Genomic DNA, 27917 nt, shown 5'->3' on the forward strand with positions numbered 1-27917 from the left:
GTGTTTGTCATGTCTCCGTGTAAATAAACGTCTATGTCTCGTTGAGTTGCCTCCCTTCAGTTTTTACAATTGGTGTCAGAAGTGGGATTATAGGCAACTCAACGAGAGGAGGTAGGATTTACAATGGCAGCTTTGAAACAATTAGACCAACTCTCAGTTAAAGAGCTTAGGAAGAAACTTCGTTACCGATATGAGATAATTGGTGGTACCAAGGAGGTGCTTACAGACTCCGGCAAGCCTTGATAGATGAAGACGAAGATCCAGATACCTACTTATTTGAAATTAAACCGGAAATTTATGAGCTCATTGGCAAGATACATGAAGGTAATGGTGCAATGTGTGAACAAATTAACAGTATGGGGAAAAGGTAGATAAAATGGTGTCTCAAGTAGACTCGTTGGTAAAGGAGCAGTTGCCTGTAGACTCGTTGGTATAGAAGTTGCGTGGTCAAGACTGTGGCTGCACAAACAGTGGTGACGGAGACACTGGGAATAGGAGCGCCGTCTGTGTCTGTTTTGTGGGCAAGTCTTGTGGTTGTGACTTTCAAAACGAGAAACGTGACAACGATTGCTGTGATGATTTCAACGAGATGTACCGAATCGAAGGGAAAGAGACAAATGAAGAAACTAAAGACTGCTACGTGCCTGAAGCGTTTGTTCCTGTTGTACCTGTTACCAGTACCTTAACTGAAGTCCGTTATGTGCTTGAAGCGTTTGTTCCTGTTGTACCTGTTACCAGTACCTCAATGAGCCGGACGGAGCAAGACAACGTTGAGTCTGCGTTCAAGCCGGTTGCTATGGACCTTAATGACCTCTGCCTATCTGCTGGTGCTTACGAGGGAAATTCAAAGCTTGACAAATGCATCCAGAAGTTTAGCATGAACTGTACGTGCGGCGCATCACACATAGAATTTAGATGCCAAGAAAACCACCAACAGGGCATATTGCCCCGGCATAAGTACTTCTACCATCATCATCGACATTGGCATAGACGAATGTCAATCAAACCATTCTAAATCTGAGCTGTCAAGAGGAAGACATTTTTCACTTGAACCTGAAGAGACCTATCTTCTGGACGTGAGACTATTGTTTGAGGATGACTGCGGTGCATTGGACTTTGTTTAAAATGGTGAAAAAAGAGGGTTCTATAATAATAAATATATACGCATAAAACAATGTGACTAGTTGGGATAAGCTATTTTATGTAAACAGTAAGGAAATATGCTTCTCGCCTGTCTCAGCTTTTGATTTCTCACTCTCTTTCCCTAAATCTCCCTTAAGTTCTCCCTCTCTTGTCTCTCTCCTCTCTCCCACCCCCACCTTTATCTTTTCCTCTGTTTCTCTTTTCTTTTTCTTATTTTTTTCTCTCCTTTTTCTCATTCTCTTTAGACCCATCTCTTTTTTTTTTCCAAGGCGCAATATTCACATATATTTCGACTTCTAAAGCCATTCCCGCCCCCTACACAAATACACTCAATTTTTTTCCAAATTAATTTAAAATCATACTTGTACCCCTCCCCCTCACCCAAAAAAAAAAAGTTCAGTATACAATATCAGTCTTTTCTTCGGCTTTTGATTCAACATTGACTATGAATGTTGAAACAGAATTCGACTTCGTTCGGTCCGCTTTAATATATACAATCATGGGCGTAGCCAGGGGGGGGGGTCTTGAGGTTAAACCCCCCCCCCCCCCCCCCCCGAAATGAAATCTCCCCCCCCCCCACAAAGAAGGGGGGGAATGGAATTAAGTGACTGATTTTTGCTTTCATTTTGTTTATTTTAGGTGAGATTTTAATACTAAATCATCAATTACCACAGCACAGCCGAGGCAGTTTTGAGTTAAAAACCCTCTAACAGGGGGTTTTGAGTTTAAATCCCCCTATCAGGCGGTTTTGAGATACAAATCCCTCTACCAGGGGGCTTTGAGTTTAAAACCACCTACAGAGGGTTTTGAATTTTAAACCCCCTACCAGAGGTTTTTGCAGTTAAATCCCCCTCTTATATAAAACAAAACAAAAAAAAATGCAAACAACAATCCCCAAATTCCAACAGCACAGTTGAGGAAGATTTTGATTTTAAAACCCCATCCAAAATTTACGATAACCCCATCTTCAATATAAAAAAAGCAAATTACACACTCAAAATTCTATGAGCGTAGCCAAAGGGGTTTTGAGTTTAACCCCCCCCCTCCAGTTGGGGTTTGAAGCTAAAAAGTACCTCTTCAATATAAAAAAAAAAGCAAATTACACACTATAAAATCTATGAGCGTAGCCAAAGGGGTTTTGAGTTTAAAGCCCCCTCCTCCAGATGGCTTTTTCTTTAAAGTTTAAAACCCCTCCAGATGGTTTTGAGTTTAAAATTCCCATACAGAGCGTTTAGAGTTGAAAACCTCTCTCTTCAATATTATTTTAAAGCAAACTACAGTCACCAAATTCTATGATCGTAGCTAAATGGGGTTTTGAATTAAAAACAAAACAAAAAACCTCCAGAGATTTCTTAGTTTAAAACCCCTCAACAGATTATTTGACGAAAAAACTTTCCTTTTCGATATAAAATCTAAAGCGAAATACAGGCATGTAATTCCAAGATCGTAGTCAAGAAAGGTTACAAATTTCTTCCAGTGGCTTGGGCTCCATTAATAAAGTGTGAATAGTCTTCTGCCGAAATTGAAAATGATTAAATGTGTCTCAACAAAGATGGCTAAGACAGATTTTAGGAGTCAGTCATAGAGATCGAGTCTTAATCAAAGAAATCATTTGCCGAACTGGGAGTCGAATCCTTAGTAAGGTTGTGACAGAGCGTCGCATGAGGTTTTGAGGGACATGTTCTCACACAAAATGAATTACGCAAAATAAGAGTTGCGGAAACAGCTTGCCGGAAAATGCGCCGAGCGGAGCGTCAGTAAGAATAGCATATTAGGTTTTTGAAATAAAACTTTTTAATACCAAGATAATGCACTGTAGATACCTCAGAATATGCATTTTGTTGGCTTTCAATACCAGAAATAGTGCTCGGCGACGAACTCCCCCAGACCCCCTTGCTAGCAAGTACGGGGAGTCTGCAATAAACAATAAACGTCTTCCGAAAGGGTCAGAATGTGATAAAGATTTATTATGCACACACACACACACACACACACACACACACATATATATATATAAATTTTTTCCGCGGGGGGGGGGGTCGGGGGGGATTCCAAAACCCTCCCCGAAAAAAATCCTGGCTACGCCCATGTATACAGTGCATGGCTGGATTTACGACAATCAAAATTTGCACCCAAACAGAGCTTCGCCCTTTACGGAGCCTCTATTTTTAAAAAATATATAATTTTTTAATTTTTTTTTTTTACTAAAATTCATATTAAACTGATAAATTTTAATAATAATTTTTTAATAATATTTTTTTCATTAATAAGGAGGCGCGGTGGTTGAGCGGTAGTGCGCTTGACCTCTGCACTGGCGGTCCAGGGTTCGAATCCTTGTGAAGACTGGGATGTTTTTTTCGGGATTCTTGGACGCCTCTAAGTCCACCTAACTTTAATTGGTACCTGACATTTGTTGTGGAAAAGTAAAGGCGGTTGGTCGTTGTGCTGGCCACAAGACACACTCGTTAACCGTAGGCCACTGAATCAGATAACCTTTAGTTTAATTGGACCGGTTAAATATAAATTTGCGTCACCTTCCCAACTATTGAATCCTTAGATTGAAATCAATCTCGAGACTGCTCCTATCGACTTTGACAAAAAAAAACTAATTGCATCTCGAGCGAAAGAAGCTTCAACGGTTTGTCGCAGTCTTTTACGAAGCCTCCAAACTTCAGAAACAAAGACTTGCTGACCTTTTCATTTTAAAAAATATCGACTGTGGAAATGAGTCAGGCCCGAATGTCGTCATCTTGTTTTGCATATTTCTGCTGTCAGCGAACCTACGTAGGAGCCAAGTCATTCCAAACTAAATTGAGGCCGAATTAAGAATTATTTGCAATCAGGAATGTCAAATGGACGACTCACTCATTTGACCGTTTTTCACGTTGAACAAAGGCTAGGGATAAAACATTATTTGGAACAAATGATTGACAGTTTTGCAAGTAGAAAGGGACATACGATTCATTTGTAGTATCTTTGTGTAAAGTAAATCTTTTTGCGAATTAGAAATACTTGAACGACGAGTACACATTATTTTGAAAAGAAAAAATTTCCATTGTTTTTTTTTATTATTTTTATTGGGGGGAGGCCATCATGAGGAGATGCCGCACTGGGCATCGTAAACCCTAGCTACGCCACTGCAATTAATAGACACATCCACTTCCTTGTCGTATTTTATTGTGCAAAGAACGTTTGTCAGAAACATCTTCCTTAATTATTACTGATTTTATCGTGGTTTATGTAGCTTACAGAAAGTCTTATGGGCATGGGCGGACTGTGTATCAAAATCGGCCCGGGCATGACCAGATAAACCGGCCCACAATTGACATAGAGGTAACATCGTTTGTTCTAGTGACTGAGACTAGACTGTTCCCGTTCTTTATTCTTCTTAATACACCTGTTGATTTATTGTGGAATGTGTTTTAATCTATACGTCTGTGTCCAGGAACTAATCAGTACTAATACACGTACATCAAAACGCAACTTATCTTCTGATCAGTACAAATTATACTGTTAATATAAGCTGTAAAAAAGGGTTAATGCTTGTAAAAAACAGAAAAGTCTCATCTCAAAACTCTTTGAGATCTAGGAGCCTAAAGTCTATAAAGACATTTGATCTAATGTGGTCGAAAGCAACCAATATGACATACCATTCAATTTAAGACTCAACCCATTTTAGCTGACTTAGTTGTTTGTTTTCTGCGTGTGTCTAGCGTGCCAAAAGGTCATGTGTGTGTGTGTGTGCGGTTATAGTACTTCATCAGTGTTATGTGTTACCAGTGTTATGTGAGACGTGCTGGTTTCATTCAATGTCTGCTGTGGTCTAATTTTGTCAAATAAAGCCATGGTATTGGTATACTAGTGTTGTTGTTTCATTACAAGGGCCATATAAGTTTCCAACGTTTTACTTTAAAAAAAATGTCGCGCTTAATGTGACCGAACAACTGTTGTGATTTCATAATTCACAATGGATATACGTTTCGAAGGGCCGTATATATACCGAGGTCCGTAGGTTGGGCGTCACTGATATGAAACTCTCTTATGAGCAGGTGGCTTTTGTTGGAAACACGCTCCATAACCTTCAAGTCGGCAGGTGTTGGTTATTAGGTCTTTGGTTATTAGGTCTTTGGTTATTAGGTCTTCTTACTTGTTTGTGCAGGGTTCACTGTGGCCGCCTCTGTCATCACTTTCCTTTAATGTTCACTATTTCCGATCACTAATCTTCTGACTGAACGGTTTCTACATAAACTAACAGTCATGTCTTCCACTAGAGGGAACGAGCTTTTACATTTTCTCAGACCACTTCCTGACCGAAAAAGGGGGTGGGGGGGGGGGGCAAGAGAAGAGTGATAATTAAATTAACGTGACAAATTTTTGAACGCATTTGTTTAGGGGGCGGGAGGGGCTTTAGAAGTTGAAATCTATGGATAAAGAAAAAAAGAGATGGGTCTGTAGAGAATGAGAAAAAAGAATGAAAAAAAAAGAGAAAATGAGAGAGAATGAAGTGAGAGAAGTTTTACAGAAAGAAAGGAGAGTTACAGCAGACTTTCATTTTAAATTTCTAAATGAGAAAACTTTAACCTAAATTGGCAGAGCATTACAAATGCTTAGATTTAAAAAAAAAAAAGAGATGTTCCTGAAGGAAATAGAAAAAAAAAAGAAAAAAAGAGAAACAGAGGAAAAGAAGAAGCTGGGGTGGGAGAGAGGAGAGAGAGGAGAGATGGAGAACTGGAGATTTAGGGAAAGAGAGTAAGAAATCAAAATCTGAGACAGGCGAGTGAGAGAAGCATATTTCCTTACTGTTTCTATTAAACAGAGATAGCTTATCCCAAATAGTCAAATTGTTTTTTTTATGAGTATAAATTTATTATTATAGGACCCTCTTTTTTCACCCTTTTTAACCACCCCCAAGGAACCCTCACCCAACCCGCAACCGCTGACTCCTCCCACCAGCTTACGGACCTGCCAATTCTCAGCTCTTTTTTTTTATTGCCTGATGTTTTGTTAGTATGCATGTTTCTGTATCTATCTAGATCTACCATTAGTGAGTGTCGGCCCTACGCTAATGTTTCATCAGTATAATGTTTTACTGCACTGTGTAGGCCCTATGCTGATTTCGTGTCTACCTAGTGTTTGAATTTGCAGGTGTTCTAGCCTAAGTGCTTAGCTATCTAGTGAGACTATCGGTGTTTTTTAAGACCTAATCTAAGTCTACATCTATACAGATTATTTATTGTTTAGCGAAAATCTATTTTCGCGATCTAATCTAGGTTTAAATATAGATTTTAATCATTAAATGATTTTGTAGGCGCGCCTAACCTATGTTTCAATCTATCTTACAAATTTGATTTTTATTAAGTTAATCCATGGTTTATTTATATTTAGAGCCCTATCTAGTGCCGGCCATTTATATAGTGTACTAGTGTCGTTTTTTTATGTCAACTAGCTACCAGGATTCCCCCTCCCCCCAGAAATTGCTATATTCAAAGAAATAACAACGTATTTGTCATCGGACGTCAAAGTAATATTTTATCATGAAATTAGCACAAAATTAGCATAGTTCTCATAACAGCAGAACATTATACTGATAAAACATTAGCGTAGGGCAGACACTCGCTAATGGTAGATCTAGATTCTAGATAGAAACAGAAACATGCATACTGTTGTAACTCTAGTGGCGGACTGAAAGGGTTAATGTGTGTGCGGCCTACTGATACATACGACTCAGGCCAATCACACAGGTCAACGGGTCAACGGCTGTCGATAGACAAGGGACAGTACTGCTAATAACCGCAAGTATGACCTGTGTTGTGGTCATGTGATCAAGAGCCTTCACGGTCGAGAGACAGGGTGTTTAAAAAAGAGACAATTGAGTCCAGGACAGCAAGGCAGTAAGGACTTGTGGTACCTTTGAGTCCTCGAAAATGTAGCTGTACGATCTAAAAAGACTTGTAGTGTTTATTAAGCAGTTCTGTTAAGTACAAGAAAGTATTTGAATTGATGTAGCCAATTGTGTTGAATTGGTTGTTGATGTATTTGTAATTAAATCGCCACTTTGTTACTTGAAGCTCTTGTTGTCAAGCTCTTGAGTTAGATGTGCTGTGTTGTGTTGTTAAGTAGTGTTTGCAGAAGACCCCTGATTGAGAAAATCGTAACAATACTAACAAAACATGAGGCAAGCGAGACATTTAACTTGGGCGGAAATCGTTCTCTTTCGAATATCAACATTCTTCCTAGTCCGACCGTTGTTGGATCGCACCTTCTGCACTATACTGTGTTTTTACAAAGCTTATTTCATTCAACTCGCTCTGTCTGGCTGTCTGTCTGACTAAACGTCATTTCTCCGACAACCGTTCTCGGATCAAGCTGAAATTTTTCTCCATTATTTTTTTTTAACATAACACAAGAATCAATTTTAAAAAATAACAATTAGTAAGATACTTTGGTCGGTATCTCAAACAATGGAAAGAAATAGTACTTAACTGAAGTGGTGGTTTAAGCTGAATTAGTCCCCTTTATAGTTTGTCGTTTGAGGGTTATAACAAATTTAATTACATGACTGATCCAAACTATTTTTTTTTTGGTATTTTGCTTTGTTTCTTCGATGTGTTTAAATAGAGTCATTGGGGCACTGAGGCAGCAGCGTATTTTAGGTAATTTGGGAAGAGACAACACCTTCCAAAATAAAGGCTCGAAACTCTTCTTAAGCACTATTTCACTATTACTATCTTAAGAATGTCTGTTATATCGTCGTTTATGAGTATTTTTTTAAACAATTCCTGGTTAATTGAGAATTTCGATTCGTCAATAGGAGATTCTCATTTCAGGTGGATAAAAGCTCGCTATTTAGCGAATCCGTTGTAGAGAATCTGTTGTAAAGAACATAGAGAGTGTGCACTTCCAAATGTGTGCAATAATCCACTTCTTCGCGCTCTTTTTCTTGTAGCGGAAAATAATGAATAGTATTTAGTTGGCAACAAGGAATTTTTAATAGAGCGTCCTTGGCATTGTTAAAGTATAAAATTTATCGAGTAACTGCCCTTTTTAATTCTTTTTTAAAAAGATGTATGACAAAAGGTCTATGAACAAGCTTTTAATGTTGACAATTTATTGTCACTACTGATCTCAGTCAATTTAAGATAAGCCCCTGTGTTGGAAGAATGTGATCTACTCAATAATCTGCAAGGAAAGCAAATACATTTATCATAACAATCGTGTTGGAAGTTGTTAAGTACTGGGCTTCCCAGCGGGGTTGGGGGGGGGTCTAGAGATTGGGTACCTGTGAAGATTTTGAATTACAGGATTAACAGGATGTGACAGAGTTGTATTAATACCGAATCAGTCTACGGATGTAAACAACATGCAGAGAGCAGACTGCCGCTAAATATTTACTGCTGTCCTAAACTGAACCCCAGTGACTAAAGGCATAATTAGCATCGACGAGTTCCAATCTAAGTGTTTAAAAAAAAGTAACACTAGCAAATCTTTTTCTTATTTCACTCTGGTGTCCAATTTCAATAGCCCGAGAGCCTCTGTAAAAGTAGTCTTGTAAAAAAAAAAAAAAAAGGAAATAAAGTTGATCGTTTGGGTCTCGTTGTAAAACGAGGTCAAGTTGCCAACTGAAAGTCAGGCACCGCGAACGCAAATAATCGAGTTGTGTACCCTTGTTTATCTTCTGGGAATGGCTTCGTTTCTAGCCCTCTTCTGTGTGATACTTGTAGCCGTTTTAGTCAAAGTATTCCTGGTCGATCGTGGAGTGAACTCAAATATTCTTCAATCAACTGTCAAACTTAATGGGACATACGATTATATTATTGGTAAGATTTAAAAGATTAAATTAAAAGTACTAACCAGGAATAACTGTGATGTGTATATTTTTGCAAGGGTATTTCTAGTATTTATTTTAAAGATAACCTTGAAACTAGAAGAACTTGATACCACAAAAACTGATGACGCGACAGTTTTTATCCAGACAGAAGATAGTTGTAAGACCGAGTTTGGATTCGGCGCTACACCAGACAGAACATTCTTCCCAATAAAACTTTTGAAACTCTCGTTTCTTTCAGAAGCAGTCTTCTACATTTTAATTACTTTTGGATATAACGAGGGTGTGGTGAAACCACACAAAATTAACGAACACAGTAATAACGGACTGATTCATACTTAGTGACGGAACAGTTTATGTAAACATTCGTCCATGTGTAAGTCACTTAACATTGGTGTAATGTGTCCAGCAATACATTGCCTCTCTGTCCTTAGCTAGTGCCAGGTATACTTGAGTGTTGAACCCTGCACCCCCTCCCTCTCTGTCCTTAGCTAGTGCCAGGTATACTTGAGTGTTGAACCCTGCACCCCCTCCCTCTCTGTCCTTAGCTAGTGCCAGGTATACCTGAGTGTTGAACCCTGCACCCCCTCCCTCTCTGTCCTTAGCTAGTGCCAGGTATACTTGAGTGTTGAACCCTGCACCCCCTCCCTCTCTGTCCTTAGCTAGTGCCAGGTATACTTGAGTGTTGAACCCTGCACCCCCTCCCTCTCTGTCCTTAGCTAGTGCCAGGTATACTTGAGTGTTGAACCCTGCACCCCCTCCCTCTCTGTCCTTAGCTAGTGCCAGGTATACTTGAGTGTTGAACCCTGCACCCCCTCCCTCTCTGTCCTTAGCTAGTGCCAGGAATACTTGAGTGTTGAACCCTGCACCCCTCTCTCTCTGTCCTTAGCTAGTGCCAGGTATACTTGAGTGTTGAACCCTGCACCCCCTCCCTCTCTGTCCTTAGCTAGTGCCAGGTATACTTGAGTGTTGAACCCTGCACCCCCTCCGTCTCTGTCCTTAGCTAGTGCCAGGTATACTTGAGTGTTGAACCCTGCACCCCCTCCCTCTCTGTCCTTAGCTAGTGCCAGGAATACTTGAGTGTTGAACCCTGCACCCCCTCCCTCTCTGTCCTTAGCTAGTGCCAGGTATACTTGAGTGTTGAACCCTGCACCCCCTCCCTCTCTGTCCTTAGCTAGTGCCAGGTATACTTGAGTGTTGAACCCTGCACCCCCTCCCTCTCTGACCTTAGCTAGTGCCAGGTATACTTGAGTGTTGAACCCTGCACCCCCCTCTCTCTCTGTCCTTAGCTAGTGCCAGGTATACTTGAGTGTTGAACCCTGCACCCCCCTCTCTCTCTGTCCTTAGCTAGTGCCAGGTATACTTGAGTGTTGAACCCTGCACCCCCTCCCTCTCTGTCCTTAGCTAGTGCCAGGTATACTTGAGTGTTGAACCCTGCACCCCCCTCTCTCTCTGTCCTTAGCTAGTGCCAGGTATACTTGAGTGTTGAACCCTGCACCCCCCTCTCTCTCTGTCCTTAGCTAGTGCCAGGTATACTTGAGTGTTGAACCCTGCACCCCCTCCCTCTCTGTCCTTAGCTAGTGCCAGGTATACTTGAGTGTTGAACCCTGCACCCCCTCCCTCTCTGTCCTTAGCTAGTGCCAGGTATACTTGAGTGTTGAACCCTGCACCCCCTCCCTCTCTGTCCTTAGCTAGTGCCAGGTATACTTGAGTGTTGAACCCTGCACCCCCCTCTCTCTCTGTCCTTAGCTATTGCCAAGTATACTTGAGTGTTGAACCCTGCACCCCCTCCCTCTCTGACCTTAGCTAGTGCCAGGTATACTTGAGTGTTGAACCCTGCACCCCCTCCCTCTCTGTCCTTAGCTAGTGCCAGGTATACTTGAGTGTTGAACCCTGCACCCCCTCCCTCTCTGACCTTAGCTAGTGCCAGGTATACTTGAGTGTTGAACCCTGCACCCCCCTCTCTCTCTGTCCTTAGCTAGTGCCAGGTATACTTGAGTGTTGAACCCTGCACCCCCCTCTCTCTCTGTCCTTAGCTAGTGCCAGGTATACTTGAGTGTTGAACCCTGCACCCCCTCCCTCTCTGTCCTTAGCTAGTGCCAGGTATACTTGAGTGTTGAACCCTGCACCCCCCTCTCTCTCTGTCCTTAGCTAGTGCCAGGTATACTTGAGTGTTGAACCCTGCACCCCCCTCTCTCTCTGTCCTTAGCTAGTGCCAGGTATACTTGAGTGTTGAACCCTGCACCCCCTCCCTCTCTGTCCTTAGCTAGTGCCAGGTATACTTGAGTGTTGAACCCTGCACCCCCTCCCTCTCTGTCCTTAGCTAGTGCCAGGTATACTTGAGTGTTGAACCCTGCACCCCCTCCCTCTCTGTCCTTAGCTAGTGCCAGGTATACTTGAGTGTTGAACCCTGCACCCCCCTCTCTCTCTGTCCTTAGCTATTGCCAAGTATACTTGAGTGTTGAACCCTGCACCCCCCTCTCTCTCTGTCCTTAACTAGTGCCAGGTATACTTGAGTGTTGAACCCTGCACCACCACCCTCTCTGTCCTTAACTAGTGCCAGGTATACTTGAGTGTTGAACCCTGCACCCCCTCCCTCTCTGTCCTTAGCTAGTGCCAGGTATACTTGAGTGTTGAACCCTGCACCCCCCTCTCTCTCTGTCCTTAGCTATTGCCAAGTATACTTGAGTGTTGAACCCTGCACCCCCCTCTCTCTCTGTCCTTAGCTATTGCCAAGTATACTTGAGTGTTGAACCCTGCACCCCCCTCTCTCTCTGTCCTTAGCTATTGCCAGGTATACTTGAGTGTTGAACCCTGCACCCCTCTCTCTCTCTGTCCTTAACTATTGCCAGGAATACTTGAGTGTTGAACCCTGCACCCCCTCCCACTACACAGCTAAAGCCTTCTTTTGGTTTGGATAATTAATACCAAATGTATCCCTATAATTAAGAATTAAGGTTCATTCTAACACCAGAAACTGATCACGTGTGAAATGAGGTGCTAAACAAAGAACTAGCTGATTGGTCAATTAGTAAGAAAGTCATACTAGAGAGTCCATGCCACTGGACACCCAGGATACAAGTGAAATATTAAGAAAAAAATGGACCCATGGGGATAAGACATTACCCTTCAACAGTCAACACAAGTAATGGGAGGATTTATTTTCAATGCTAGAGCTGCGAGTTCAAGCAGTTACACAATTTTATAAACGCTAACGACAGGGGCTAAAAGTGTATCTTCTTTTCTTCTAGCGCTAGAATTCATCTTTAACAAACAAGTGTCATGTAGCTTCTTTAAACTTTTGCGTCATCAGTTTCTGTGCTTGAAACCACTTTTTTGTTTCAAGAGTATCTTCCTAATATTTACATACCAGCATTGTACTCTTACATTAGCTAGAGATCGTCTGCTACATTTAACCGCGACATCTCCTTGCTAAACGCCAGTAGCCAGTAGTCGTAATACCCAAAACGTATGATGCAATGAAAATGTATTGTTTACACATTAAGTCTTCCAATATACCTTCCCCCTCCCCTTTGTTTTTTTTCTTCTGCTAAAGAAAGTATTTAAATGTTTTACTTAATTGTATTCATTTAATTCTGTTACTTTCTAAACTAGTCGGTGGCGGTACAGCCGGATGTGTGCTTGCTGGTCGTCTGTCAGAAGATCCAGATGTAACAGTGCTGCTGCTGGAAGCTGGACCAGACGACACCGGGAATACATTGATCAATATACCACTTTTGGCTGGCTTAATATGGAGGACTCCCCTGGATTGGGAGTATTACTCGGAAGCTTCAAGTGAGACCATGAAACAATTGCGCAATGGAGTAAGTTCATCGATTTGTTCAATAGTTTCACTCAGTGCCAGTCGTTGGAACCCAACTTTATTTTACCATGGGGGCCATAGAAATATTCGATACATTTGTTACGGGCCTTATGTTTGGGGGCCCCGATGGCAGGTGATATGGACCGTATGCCGTATTTTGGTAATTACTTCTTTAGTACAAGTTTTGTCGAGAGATGAGTTCAGTCTGGTATCTTTATTCATTTTGACTAGTTTAAGCTAACCAACTTCAGACCAACGCTTTTTGTTAAATTAAAAGCTTATAGCAACTGTTAGACGCTTCAGCACTATGGCCTGTGTATGTAAATCAAACGGAGGTAACTCTCAAATAACGAAATCCAATAGAACAGGCGAAAAGCCAACAATAGAAGTTAATAGACGCTGATAGCGAATGTCGAGCAACAAGTTTAATAATAACGAAGGGAACTGTCGAATGTCGTCAAGCTACATCTCATAAAAGTTCCTCTCTCTAAAGCCTTCAGAAGTATTGTGTTTACATTTCGCTATTCTTCATAAAATGCAGTTCTTTTTTTTTTTTTACTAGTCACGTCATGGTCTCTAAGTCAGAAACATTCCCTTTCTAGGAAACAAATAACAAATTCCCAATTGTGCCATAACACAACTCAGTCTGTCTGTTTGTCTGTCTGGTACAAAACATGCACACATTATTTCTCCCACTTTCTATTCTTGGATCAAATTGAAATTTCGCACAACTAGGTATTGTTTCTAACAAAACATGAATCAAAAAAAAAAATTACCAACTAGTTATTAAATGGTTGTAATTAAATAATTTTGTCTCATATGGAAAATCTTACAGTTATGTGACCGTAACTGTAGAGTTATTCCCCTTAGATAAGCCTCTTTTTATTCTGATATTTTGCATGTTTTTGTTTCTTATGACTAATTGACAAGCCTCACCTCCACAGGGTCATAGCAAAGGACAAAACTTGCATATGTAAAGTATCCATGATCGCGGGTGTTGGCTTTGTCGTGTTATACTCTCAAGACTGTCATTTCGATGGTTCGACCCCACCGCCATTCCCTGTATGTGATTTGAACCATGGCGTAAAGATCTTCACTTCTGATGTAATGTCTGATACCTGACAAGTCAACATGTATATAAATATATATATATATATATATATATATATAGTTAGTCCATCGTGGTTCGATGATGACCACTTTGTCATCCAGGGAGCTGAGGGCTTTGCACTGGGGTTTTATGCCTCCTCATGTGACTGATGAGACCTTTGTGAGCCCCGAAAGTTCGGCCGCACACTGTGCAAGTTATTCCAGCTGAAGCTAGTGTCGTTTGCCTTGCTTTTCTTTCTGGCGTTTTTCTTCTGCCAGCGCTGTTCTTTTTTCCTCAGCAACCTGTGCGCCAGTTTTCACAGCGCGACGCCATGATGCTCTGTCATGTGCCTCTGTCTCCCAGGTGGCTGGGTCTATGCTGAACGCCTTCAGAGAAGCTTTGAGGGTGTCCCTGAAGCGCTTTCTTTGACCACCTTGCGAGCGCTTTCCTTCGCTTAGTTGGTCATACAAGAGTCGTTTAGGGATGCGGTGGTCTTCCATTCTGTAGACGTGACCTGCCCATCGCAGCTGGGACTGCATCAGGATTGTGTGGATGCTTTTGCAGACACGCTCTTCTAAGGACTTCTGTATCTGGTATTTTGTCTTGCCATTTGACATTTAGTATTTTTCTCTGACATGTCATGCTGAAGTGGTTTAGTTTCTTTGCATGTTTACTGTACACTGTCCATGTTTCTGAGGCATAGAGCAATGTAGGGAGGATGACGGCTCTATAGACCCCTAGCTTTGTGTTTGTGGTGATACCACGTCTGTTCCAGACATTCTGCCATAGGATGCACTGGCCTTGGCGATACGCAGGTCGATTTCACTATCGATTTTTCCATTTCTGGAGAGTGTGCTGCCAAGATATGTGAATTTGTCCACTGCGTTTATATCCTGTCCATTTATAGTGATGTTTGGATCCGAGTAGGCTTTCCCTGGAGCAGGTAGATAAAAGACTTCAGTCTTGTTCGTATTGATGGTAAGGCCAAAGTCTGAGCACGCTCTTGAGAAGTCACTGACGATGCTCTGCAGATCGTTTTCAGAGCAGGCATTTAGGGCACAGTCGTCAGCAAATAGCAAGTCTCTGATTACTGCTGCATTTGTTTTTGATTTTGCTTTAAGCCGCCTCGGGTTAAATAGACCACCATCAAATCTGTATGATATATTTATCCCGTTGTTTTCTCTAATTGTGAAATTATATATATATAGAGATCTTACTGGCCGAGAGGCAAAGTTTTGGGAGGCACGGGCAACATAAACGCCATGCAGTATGTCCGAGGTTCCAGACACGACTACGACAGGTGGGCCCAATACCTGGGAACTGACCAGTGGGATTACAGACACGTCCTGCCGTACTTTCAAAAGTCGGAACACATTCAGATCTCAAATCTCAAGGATTCAGGTAAGAAATATTAATTTTAATATTTTCACTTAATGTTAGTGTTATTATAATTTCTCAAAAAGTTCATTGAGTATTATTGAGTGCGCCTCTGATTCTCCTTTCTGGCCTCTCACAGGGTAAAAAGTATAACTTTATATAGATGAAAGGGAGAGAACTGTACACGCTGAAATTTTGAGTATTGTATCCTTGCTGTAGAATGCTTCAGTGACCAACTGTTTATTTTCAGATTACCACGGACGTGATGGACAGGTCACAGTAAACTACATTGACAGTCAACCAATCGTCGAGAAGCTGATAGAGGCGGGGGAAACTATTGGCTACCCATACAATGAAGATTACAATGGCAGAATTCAAGAAGGTAATCCACTTTAGATAAATGGTATAACAAACAAAGTTCTCCACAGGACTCCATTTCAATTACTACTAGATGACCGCGGCGTAGCATACGCCGCTATTTTGCAGGGCCCGCACTTTCATAGGACTCGCGCTAATTTTAAGTGTATAAATTATTAAATTAAACCATTTTATAACTTAAACAGATTTTCCATGGCCTCCTGATTTACCAGGAGCTCCTGAAAATCTTCTGAAATTGCAAAATATACGAAAAAGTCCTGGAAATCTCCGAAAATTATTAAAATCTTTTGAAAACATACAAATCTCCTGAAATGTATACACGAAAATTGTCATTTTGGGGTGTCATTCAATATGGAAAACGACAATCGTACGCGCGATAAAAAAAAACGGCATTATGCAATATCCGTGATCTATGTAGGAAACAGAATTCTGATGATATACTGTAGGACTTCGCTACACGCAAGGCTCGTTAAGTAATTCTGTAAGTACCAAAGAATGAATAAAATGCAAAGACGAATTTATTTTCTAATACAAACTCTTAATTTTTACTTATTGTTCTGTAGTCACAGATTAATAATAAATTACTGTAGACGTTACTATTTAATAATGATAATAACGAGACTGTCTTTATCAAGGTAGACATATATAACTAACTTTTATTTCCGTCCGATTCTTTGCTTTCGCATAAAACATAAACAATAAACAATGACGTAATATCTTCTAATATTAGCACATCCTTCCTTTTGAAGCTATAATCACATCCTTCCTTTTAAAGAATTTTGATAACTCGACCACTTCTGGTTGTCTTGACCGGCACAGCAAGTTCTCTAGATGTTGGTTTATAATTGTCTGTTTCTTTTGTTCTAACAGTTTGCTGTTCATTGTCTTCGTCTGTGTCATAGTACCCAGAGATGTCTTCTTCGTAGCTCTTGTTTAAAAACCGTTGATTTCGTCTGTATGTTTTCCCATCATTTGTCTTAATGATGTAAGATCTGGGTGATGGATGTTTCTTAATGACGACTGCTTTCTGCCATGTTTGTCCTAGACGAACTCTCACCTTCTCCCCGACAGAGTAGTCTTTAGGTAACCTGGCTTTTGAATCGTATTTCGCTTTGCTTTTCCTCTGTCGTTCGTTGAGTAATGTCTCTGCATTTTCAGCTACCGATGGTTTCAATAGTTTGGGATCAGTTGGAATGATGTCCCTGAGTCTTCTACTTATCAGCAGTTGTGATGGCGAATAAAGCAGTCCGCTTATCGGAGTATTTCTATACTCGAGCATAGCGAGATATGGATCTTTCCCACTATTGTATGCTTTGTTGAATATCTGCTTTACGATACCAACATACACCTCACTTTGTCCATTTGATTGAACGTATCTGGGACTTGATGTTGTTATCTTGAAACCCCATTCAGAAGCAAACTCTCTATATTGATAGCTATTGAATGGCATATTGTCGCTCACTATTTCTTCTGGTATGCCATGTCTAGCAAAAATACCTTTCATTGCCCTGATAACACATTCTGCTGTTTTGTTCTCCAGTCGTTTTATTTCAGGGTATTTAGAGAAATAGTCCACAACAAGCAAATAGTCATTGTTTCGCCATTCAAACAAATCTGTCGCAATCTTTTTCCATGGTCTGTCTGGTACAACATGAGGTAGCAATTTTTCCTTCACATTATTTCTTTTGAACGTTGCACATGTTGCGCACTTCATTATTGTCCAAAAAATATCTTTGGACAATCCTGGCCAAAACACACTCTGTTTTGCCTTGGATCTGGTTTTCTCAAGACCAAAATGACCTATGTGCAACTTGTCGAGAATTTCATTTCTCATACTTGAAGGAATTATAATTCTGTTCTCATAAAACAATATTCCATTCTCTTCATTTGGGATTCAGGGACTCTTCAGATTCAGTTTTCCTTCTAATTTCAATAATTTTCTGATCACTTCCCGGAAACTGTGCTGTTGCGCTATGAATTCTCATAACCATGTCATCATTTGAATTTGATTGTTCTTGACCATTGATGTACGCACGCGATAACGTATCAGCTATTTGCATTTTTGAACCTGGAGTGTAAGTTACTGTTAATTGATATCTCAACAGTCTTAACATCATCAACTGAAGTCTTGGTGAAATCTTATGTAAAGGCTTAGTCACAATAGTTTGCAAAGGTTTGTGATCTGATTGTACAGTCACAGTTCTTCCAAAAATATAATGGTGAAAATGTTCAGCTGCAAACACTATAGCTAACATTTCCTTTTCTATTTGTGCATATCTGCACTCTGTTTCTGTCAATGATCTTGACGTATACGCAACTGGTTTGTCTTCTTGCATTAAACATGCTCCCAACCCTTTAGAAGAAGCGTCACACTGAATAGTAACTGGCTTTTCAGGGTTAAACAATTGCAGAACTGGAGCTTCACTAAGTGTTTTCTTTATTAGTTGGAAAGCATTTTCTTGCTCTGCATTCCACTGCCACAATACATCTTTCTTTAGCAATTCACGCAATGGACTGGTAATTGTTGACATGTTTGGAATGAAACTTGACAGAAAGTTCAACAGCCCTAGCAGTCTTTGAATTCCTGTTCGATCTGTTGGTGCTGGCATCTCCATTATTGCTTTGATTTTAGCTGGATCTGGACGAATACCATCTGCTCCAATTTGTCTTCCGAGATAATTAACACCAGAAAGTTTATATTGTATCTTGTTCTTGTTGAACTTTACATTGTTCTTTCTAGCTCTCTTCAGAACATTTTCAAAAATTTGATCATGTTCTTTTTCATCTTTTGCTGCAATCAGCATGTCATCTGACATGATATGTACACCTGGTATGTCTCCGAATACTTGATAAGCACGTTTCTGTAATACTTCACTAGCTGAGAATATACCAAAAGGCATTCTCAAGAATCTGTATCTTCCAAACGGAGTATTGAATGTACATAAATAAGAGCTTGGTTCATCCAACTCAACTTGCCAATATGCATCCTTTTGATCAAGTATACTAAACACTTTTGCTACTCCCAGTGAACTATTGATTTGATCAAATGTTGGTATAGTGAAATGTTCTCTCATTATATATTTGTTCAGTTCTCGGGGATCTAAACACAACCTCAAAGAATTATCTTTCTTCTTTGCTATAACCAAGTTATGAACCCATTCTGTTGGTTCATCAACTTCTGTGATCACTCCATCTTGTTGCATTTGTGTGAGTTTTCTTTTTAATTCTTCATAGAGTGATGGTGCAACTCTGCGAGCACATTGAATAACTGGTTTTGCATCTGACGTCAGTTTAATGTGATATTTCATTTTGTATGTACCGAGTCCTTCGAATACTTGATTATATTTTTTCATCAACACTCGTGGAACTTCATTTTGTTGCTTGACATCGTGTACTTCGACATTTCTCTTTGCCTCAATTAGTTTTAAAGCAATTGATGTCTTCAGTCCTAGTATAGGATTTATACTTTTTTTGATCACGTACAGATCATCTTTAACTTCTACATCGCCGACTTTAAATGTGACCTATGCAACTCCCTTCATTTCTAATGCTTCATCCCCCAATGCTCGTAGGGTAGTATTTGAATTCTTTAACTGAGTATCAGTTTCTAAATTGTTCCACGTTGACTCTGATATCACATTAGCTTGTGCTCCTGTGTCAATCTTCATTTTGACTATTTTTCCCATAATATTGACATCAACCATCCACACTTTGACATTGTTGTCTGTACCAATTGCCTCAAACCACAACTCATTTACTTGGCTTGTTGACTTTCATCTTCCAGTAAATCAACAGCCTTGAAGTGTTTTGAACGACATTTTACAGCAAAATGATTTCTTTTTTTACATTTTCGGCATGTCTGTCCGAATGCTGGGCAATTGTATTTTCTGTGAGATCCACCACAAGATCTGCAATCTCTAATGAAACTTGTGACATGATTCTTTGCCATATTTCCCTGTGAGGTTTTGACTGGCTTTCTATCTTCTGTCTTCTTTAATTTATTAGCAGCATCCACATGTAGTCCTTTCATATCTATCATTTGGTTCTGGGTATGCTCGTCAGCACGAATTATGCTTGCTGCTTTCTCTAAAGTTAAGTCTACATCTCTCAGAAGTCTCTCTCTCACTCGATCCGACTGTATACCACATACCAATCGATCTCTGATGAGTTCATCTCGAAGGTTGTCAAACTTGCATTCTTTTGCCAAATTCTTTAACTCAGTATAATACTGTTCAAACGTTTCTCCGTCTTTCTGCTTTCTTGAAAAGAATTTAAATCTGTCATACACAGTGTTGGACTTTGGCAAAAAATAATTCTGAAACCTTTCAATGAGTTTGTCTACAGTCTCATCTTCACATACTTGAAAAGTATTGTAGATGTCTCGAGCGGGTTCACCGATCAGGTGTAACAATAAAGCTTTCTTCACTGGCTCGGGCTTCGTATTTTTTTCAGTGGCGACCATAAACAGTTCAAAACTTTGTCTCCATTTTTTCCATCTTTCAGATAGATTACCGTCTAGTGACAACGGTTTAGGAGGATCGAATAATTCCATCATTCGTACAGTTTCTAGATTCTATGTCTAGATCTAGATCTAACAACATGAACTAAAGACACCACAAATAAAATGTAGCCTACTTTTAGCAATTTAGAAACCACTAGATCTAGAGATCTACCTGTTACCAGCACTTTAAAGCAATGTGACACTAGATTTGACACCTAATCTAACACCAGATCTGACACAAGATCTGAAAACAAAACTGACACCATGTTCTGTTGTCACAGATTAATAATAAATTACTGTAGACGTTACTATTTAATAATGATAATAACGAGACTGTCTCTATCAAGGTAGACATATATAACTAACTTTTATTTCCGTCCGATTCTTTGCTTTCGCATAAAACATAAACAATAAACAATGACGTAATATCTTCTAATATTAGCTCACTTATTATCCGTATCCCTACCCAAACAGGGCCACGCAAAATCCGTTTCGCATTGGGCCCCACAATGGTTAAGTCCGGCCCTGCTATTTTGTGACGGGTAATTACTACTTGTTCTCCCTCCCCCCCCCCACCAACTCTTTTTTTATTTTGGCTTCAAAAACTACACGAGGTAACTCTAGTCCGTCCGATTTGCAAAAATAAAAGAGTGATCTTTCAATTACTTGTTGTCCAAACTCTTGAGCCATGAAGATAATTATATATAGAGAGAGATATAAAAAACTTCGTGTGTCAATAATGATAAAAGTATATCTTGTTGATTTTTCTGAAGTCTATTAAGCGAAATGCTATTACGATAAATGTATTATTAATGACAAACATAATATCCATTAAATAGGAATTTTCCCGTAAATTATAACTTTATATTTCTTGACAGACTCTTTCAAATCCATTTTTAAAACTCCGTGCACTAAGGCTCGTTACTTGGATGAATCCCTTACATCGAGGTCCAGGTATCTGGCAGTGTTCTGTTGAGTTCGCTTGTCTCCGTACAGAACGAGACCCCCGCGTGCACCAGTTCTATCTGCTCCTAAACTAGCAGTATCTTCGAGTGTGTTTCTGAGCAGCCTGCAGTCGTAGAGAAAGTGCTCTGCTTTGACAGTGTCGACATCTGGGATCGTGATTCTCTGGGATCCTAATCAAGTAGGCTCCTATCGGACAGTGTCGACATCTGGGATCGTGATTCTCTGGGATCCTAATCAAGTAGGCTCCTATCAGACAGTGTCGACATCAGGGATCGTGATTCTCTGGGATCCTAATCAAGTAGGCTCCTATCGGACAGTGTCGACATCTAAGATTGTGATTCTCTGGGATCCTAATCAAGTAGGCTCCTATCGGACAGTGTCGACATCTAAGATTGTGATTCTCTGGGATCCTAATCAGTAGGCTCCTATCGGACAGTGTCGACATCAGGGATCGTGATTCTCTGGGATCCTAACCAAGTAGGTTCCTATCGAACAGTGTCGACATCTGGGATCGTGATTCTCTGGGATCCTAACCAAGTAGGCTCCTATCGGACAGTGTCGACATCTGGGATCGTGATTCTCTGGGATCCTAACCAAGTAGGCTCCTATCGGACAGTGTCGACATCTGGGATCGTGATTCTCTGGGATCCTAACCAAGTAAGCTCCTATCGGACAGTGTCGACATCTGGGATCGTGATTCTCTGGGATCCTAACCAAGTAGGCTCCTATCGGACAGTGTCGACATCTGGGATCGTGATTCTCTGGGATCCCAACCAAGTAGGCTCCTACCGGACAGTGTCGACATCTGGGATCGTGATTCTCTGGGATCCTAACCAAGTAGGCTCCTATCGGACAGTGTCGACATCAGGGATCGTGATTCTCTGGGATCCTAATCAAGTAGGCTCCTATCAGACAGTGTCGACATCAGGGATCGTGATTCTCTGGGATCCTAACCAAGTAGGCTCCTATCGGACAGTGTCGACATCTGGGATCGTGATTCTCTGGGATCCTAACCAAGTAGGCTCCTATCGGACAGTGTCGACATCTGGGATCGTGATTCTCTGGGATCCTAACCAAGTAGGCTCCTATCGGACAGTGTCGACATCTGGGATCGTGATTCTCTGGGATCCTAATCAAGTAAACTCCTATCGGACAGTGTCGACATCAGGGATCGTGATTCTCTGGGATCCTAACCAAGTAAGCTCCTATCGAACAGAGTCGACATCTGGGATCGTGAATCTCTGGGATCCTAACCAAGTAAGTTCCTATCGGACAGTGTCGACATCTGGGATCGTGATTCTCTGGGATCCTAACCAAGTAGGCTCCTATCGGACAGTGCCGACATCTGGGATCGTGATTCTCTGGGATCCTAACCAAGTAGGCTCCTATCGGACAATGTCGACATCTGCGATCGTGATTCTCTGGGATCCTAATCAAGTAGGCTTCTATCGGACAGTGTCGACATATGGGATCGTGATTCTCTGGGATCCTAACCAAGTAGGCTCCTATCGGACAGTGTCGACATCTGGGATCGTGATTCTCTGGGATCCTAACCAAGTAGGCTCCTATCGGACAGTGTCGACATCTGGGATCGTGATTCTCTGGGATCCTAACCAAGTAGGCTCCTATCGGACAGTGTCGACATCAGGGATCGTGATTCTCTGGGATCCTAACCAAGTAGGCTCCTATCGGACAGTGTCGACATCTGGGATAGTGATTCTCTGGGATCCTAACCAAGTAGGCTCCTATCGGACAGTGTCGACATCTGGGATCGTGATTCTATGGGATCCAAACCAAGTAAGCTCCTATCGGACAGTGTCGACATCTGGGATCGTGATTCTCTGGGATCCCAACCAAGTAAGCTCCTATCGGACAGTGTCGACATCAGGGATCGTGATTCTCTGGGATCCTAACCAAGTAAGCTCCTATCGGACAGTGTCGACATCTGGGATCGTGATTCTCTGGGATCCTAACCAAGTAGGCTCCTATCGGACAGTGTCGACATCAGGGATCGTGATTCTCTGGGATCCTAACCAAGTAGGCTCCTATCGGACAGTGTCGACATCTGGGATAGTGATTCTCTGGGATCCTAACCAAGTAGGCTCCTATCGGACAGTGTCGACATCTGGGATCGTGATTCTCTGGGATCATAACCAAGTAAGCTCCTATCGGACAGTGTCGACATCTGGGATCGTGATTCTCTGGGATCCCAACCAAGTAAGCTCCTATCGGACAGTGTCGACATCTGGGATCGTGATTCTCTTGGATCCTAACCAAGTAGGCTCCTATCGGACAGTGTCGACATCAGGGATCGTGATTCTCTGGGATCCTAACCAAGTAAGCTCCTATCGGACAGTGTCGACATCTGGGATCGTGATTGTCTGGGATCCTAACCAAGTAGGCTCCTATCGGACAGTGTCGACATCTGGGATCGTGATTCTCTGGGATCCTAACCAAGTAGGCTCCTATCGGACAGTGCCGACATCTGGGATCGTGATTCTCTGGGATCCTAACCAAGTAGGCTCCTATCGGACAGTGTCGACATCTGGGATCGTGATTCTCTGGGATCCTAATCAAGTAGGCTCCTATCGGACAGTGTCGACATCTGGGATCGTGATTCTCTGGGATCCTAACCAAGTAGGCTCCTATCGGACAGTGTCGACATCTGGAATCGTGATTCTCTGGGATCCTAACCAAGTAGGCTCCTATCGGACAGTGCCGACATCTGGGATCGTGATTCTCTGGGATCCTAACCAAGTTAGCTCCTATCGGACAGTGTCGACATCTAAGATTGTGATTCTCTGGGATCCTAACCAAGTAGGCTCCTATCAGAAAGTGTTGACATCTGGGATCGTGATTCTCTGGGATCCTAACCAAGTAAGCTCTTATCGGACAGTGTCCCCTACGAAATCGTGCCAAAACTGTCTGATCCTTTCTGTCTAGCTGCCACCATTGGTCCTTCCTGTTTGGGTGTTTGAACTCTACCTTGTGTTTTGTTACATAACATTGATTATGTAGAATGATGTTTATTAACAAATCGTTGTGATTACATTGCATGTATTGATCAGGCATTTCCCGCTCACAAGTTAATTCTAGGAATGGTCAGCGATGGTCAACGAGTCACGCTTTTGTCCATGCAGCAAATGACAGAGATAATCTTCACGTTGCTGTTGACTCTCACGTGGTTAAGGTATTTTTAGTACTTTAATTAATTCATGCATACATAAGTAAATACATAGTACATACAAACGGGTACATAGAATATTTACTTACTAAGCAATTATAAATACGTACATACAGGGGCGGACTGGGTATCAAAATCGGCCCGGGCATTACTATATAAACGGCCCACAAATGGCATGCCATATATTTTCGGTGTGGGGGAATTTTTACCCACAATATATATTAATGTGTGTGTATATGTAATTAATCTTCATTACATTCTGATCTTTCATTCTTTCAAACGTTTTTTCTACCCTAGAATACTCTCTTCCTATAATTAGTGGAAAGACAGTACACACCGTTAAGAGGTGTATTATATAAGATAAGAAGATAAGAAAGGTAGGGAGTCCTGGGGAGCGCTTGTGAGCTCCTCCAGTGGGGTCCGGGGCAAAGCCGTTATTTTAAGCTTTAAAAAATGCATATTCTGTGTTATGTACATTGCAATTAGCCTGCTACTCTTCCGCTAAAAAAATTTCATAAACTAAATTTGCTATTTACTGGAGTCCAGCGACTGGTAGAAAATGGTAAAATGCTTTAGTTTTTGTATTGGAGGGGGGAGGGTAAACACAAAACCCTTTTTGGCTACGCTCATGAAATTTGGTGACAGTAGTTTGCTTAAGAAAACATGAATCAATTTAAAAAAAAAAAAACTTTACCAGCTTGTCAATTAATTATTGCTAATTAATTATTTTGTTTTGATACCAAAGAAGGGAAATAACTTCTCCTTTATTGAGTGATATAGATGTTCCTCCACTTAGATAATCTTTTTTTTAAAGAATTTTTATATGTTTCTTGTTTTTCTCCTGATATCTTGAAAGGCTCGCGTCTGCTTCAAGTAAGTTTATTTTCCCGCCACTCGTTTAATTTTTTTTTTATCATAAGATAGCTCCTCCTCCCCCCCCCCCCCCACCACCTTACCACAAGACTTTTAAATTCCTACCTTTCAGATCAAACAAGTCAACAGTTGGTGGAAATAGGATTTTATCTTATTCGTTTACGAAGAAAAAAAACTTTTAAAGAATACAAATATGTGAGCCTCTAGACCAGTGGTTCCCCAAATTTTTTTTATTCATGAACAGCTTTTATAATCAAAACTTGCCCACGGACCCCGCAAATGAAAAAGCTACATGAGCTAAATAAATAGATTGAAACACCATTTTGTTGAAGAACCGGTTATTAAAAGTGAACGTAGTTTGTGTACAGCTCAATGCTGGCAAGACGTACACACACATATAACTTAAACAATGTTAACGAATCGCATAAATTATTGACTAATCTCTCAATGATGCAAGATTTAGCGCCTTGTTTCTACAGAAAACAAAATTAATTTACTGATTTTTTTAAATATTTTTTTTATGATTTTTGTTGCCATGCAGCATGAATAATTGTGCGAAGTTTAAACTTGATCCGAGAATAGGAAGTGGGAGAAATAACGTGTACAGATTAGTACCAGACAGACAGACAGAGTGAATTGATAAAAGCTTTGTAAACTGTATTAACCACCCATTTAATTTAATTATTTTATATTAACCATTGTTCAGGGAACCCTAAATCCTAAATTAATTTTTAATATACGTCGGAACCACTGCGGTCCCTGGAGGTCCGTACGAAACACTTTTGGAACCTCTTATCTTGATCATGCTAATCAATGACTGAATGATAATGTAATGTCTGTTTTAAATTTTTCTTTTTATCATTTTGTTTCACTCAACAAGAAATGTCCATTATTCTATGCGCTTGATTTCCATTCATCCTAGTCTGTATGAATATTTTGTTTCATTGCTTTCTTCTGTACGCTGGTTAACATTTTGTCTTACCCACCACTTTAACGAATGTATTCATAAATATAACTACCAATGAAAAAGTCAAATAAATTGTGAAATGAAGTGTTCGATTGTTCGTCTTTTGCCTGATGGAGACTTCATAAAAAAATTTAGCAGACGATCTGATGAAAAGTGTGAGCTGTGAAATCGCGTAAGACCTTCTAACAAATGCATCCTCTACTTTAAGTAACTCTCCAAGGATTGGCTGGATGCCAGATCTATATGCAGACTAGATCTTAAGAGTTCTAAATCAGAAGTCTAGGTCTAGATGCCCACATAATTATAATGTGATATGTGACCTGCTTACCAAAATTCCCCGCTTGCCTATTTATTAACAACGTACGTTTACCAAGCTGACGGTATCAAAATCAAGAGCTGAATGAAATATTTTTTGTAATATAATTTTTATTTTTTTTTTGTCTTTATATTTCTAACTCGATGGTGAAAGCATTCTATTTAAAAAAAAAAAAAAAAAAATTATTAAATGTTTTTCTTGTTTAAAACCAATTTCCAAAACTAAATGTATTTTCCTTGTAGTCTTGGTTGCTAAGGGGAATAATCCAGTAATTTCCAGAATCATCAGAAATCGTAAGAGTTTGCGGTAATTATCAATTAGCAGCAACATTTGATAACAATTATTCAGCCTACTTTATAATCTTGTAAACGAGAATTTATTTTTGCTAAACATACTGGACAATGGTTTTGTGTGATCTGAATGATTTATTTCATTTACTTAATGTCACCGCTCTGAAATTAAGCATGGCTGTGGTTCCGCCATGGAATAATTATAAGTATAATAAGGTGAGGAAGATTTCAGAACCTTATCTAAAAAAAAAAACAGCGATTCTTGAGCTATCGTGAATTAACATGTTTAATACGTAACCAAGGTAACGAAGGAAACAATTTTGTCCGTGTGTACTGGTCACATGATAAGCCGAGTCATGTGATTATGTCGTTACGTTTTGTTCTAACCGTCGCGAAGACACATGCACTAAGAAAACAAAGCATGTGTAAGGTTTAACAATATAACGTCATTTAATGGATATTCTGAACAGTTGTTTGTGTTTGGGCTCTCTGTCTGTCTGTCTCCCTGAATGTATGTTTGTATGCTGTGGAGTGGTGGATCTATTGAGAGAAATAAAACTACACTTGTATAAGGAGCTACTGGTAACATAGTCGTGTGGTAATCGCTTCGGTCTGTTGCCACAGTTGTCCTGAGTTCAAACCCTTCCCGCATTCTTTCCATGCCATCTAGCAAAAGCTTTTTGGCCAGGACGTAAAAATCTTCATTAATGAAGGAAAAACCGAAGCTAAAACAAACAAACTAACAAGCAAACTATTTTAATAATTAAAAATTATTAAAAATTATGTGGAAATAAACATAATCAAAAATTCTAAACTTAAAGACCATTATATTCATTTTGACACATTTACAAACAAAGTTACTCTAATTGTTCCACTTTGGAATGTATTTACAGGTTACTATAGAAAAAAAACACTTTTAAAAAATCTGTATTTTAATACGCATAAAAATAATCTGATAACAAAATGAAAACATTGTTGTTTTGTTTTATATCTTTTCAGACGTTCATTCACCCCCTAGGTCTCGTCAACGTAAAAGACTCAAGAAATGTGCCTTTTAAGACCCGTTCACCCCCGAGAAGGCTTTTACTCCATAACCAGATATCACTAACTAGATACCACTAACTAGGTATCACTAACTAAATACCACTAACTAGGTATCACTAACTAAATACCACTAACTAGAT

General features: G+C 40.3%; 1 protein-coding gene across 1 annotated transcript; it reads left to right on the plus strand.

The window, feature by feature from the left end:
• Positions 1-8745: 8745 nt before the first annotated feature.
• On the plus strand, positions 8746-27870 carry LOC106074692 (alcohol dehydrogenase [acceptor]-like). The gene is made up of 6 exons (XM_056032379.1): positions 8746-8960; positions 12584-12792; positions 15090-15282; positions 15509-15640; positions 24172-24293; positions 27733-27870. Exons 1-6 carry the CDS (start codon positions 8825-8827, stop codon positions 27853-27855), a joined length of 915 nt encoding a protein of 304 aa, XP_055888354.1. The 5' UTR covers positions 8746-8824; the 3' UTR covers positions 27856-27870.
• The last annotated feature ends 47 nt before the right edge of the window (positions 27871-27917 follow it).

The sequence above is a fragment of the Biomphalaria glabrata genome, chromosome 6 (assembly GCF_947242115.1).
Source record: "Biomphalaria glabrata chromosome 6, xgBioGlab47.1, whole genome shotgun sequence".
Lineage (NCBI taxonomy): Eukaryota > Metazoa > Mollusca > Gastropoda > Planorbidae > Biomphalaria > Biomphalaria glabrata.

Bases quoted from the DNA above. Each gene is read 5' to 3' on its own strand.
- LOC106074692 (XM_056032379.1), top strand. From the start codon at position 8,825: ATGGCTTCGTTTCTAGCCCTCTTCTGTGTGATACTTGTAGCCGTTTTA. The intron at 15,283-15,508 runs GTAAGAAATATT...GTTTATTTTCAG, and splicing joins CTCAAATCTCAAGGATTCAG to ATTACCACGGACGTGATGGA. The intron at 24,294-27,732 runs GTATTTTTAGTA...ATATCTTTTCAG, and splicing joins TTGACTCTCACGTGGTTAAG to ACGTTCATTCACCCCCTAGG.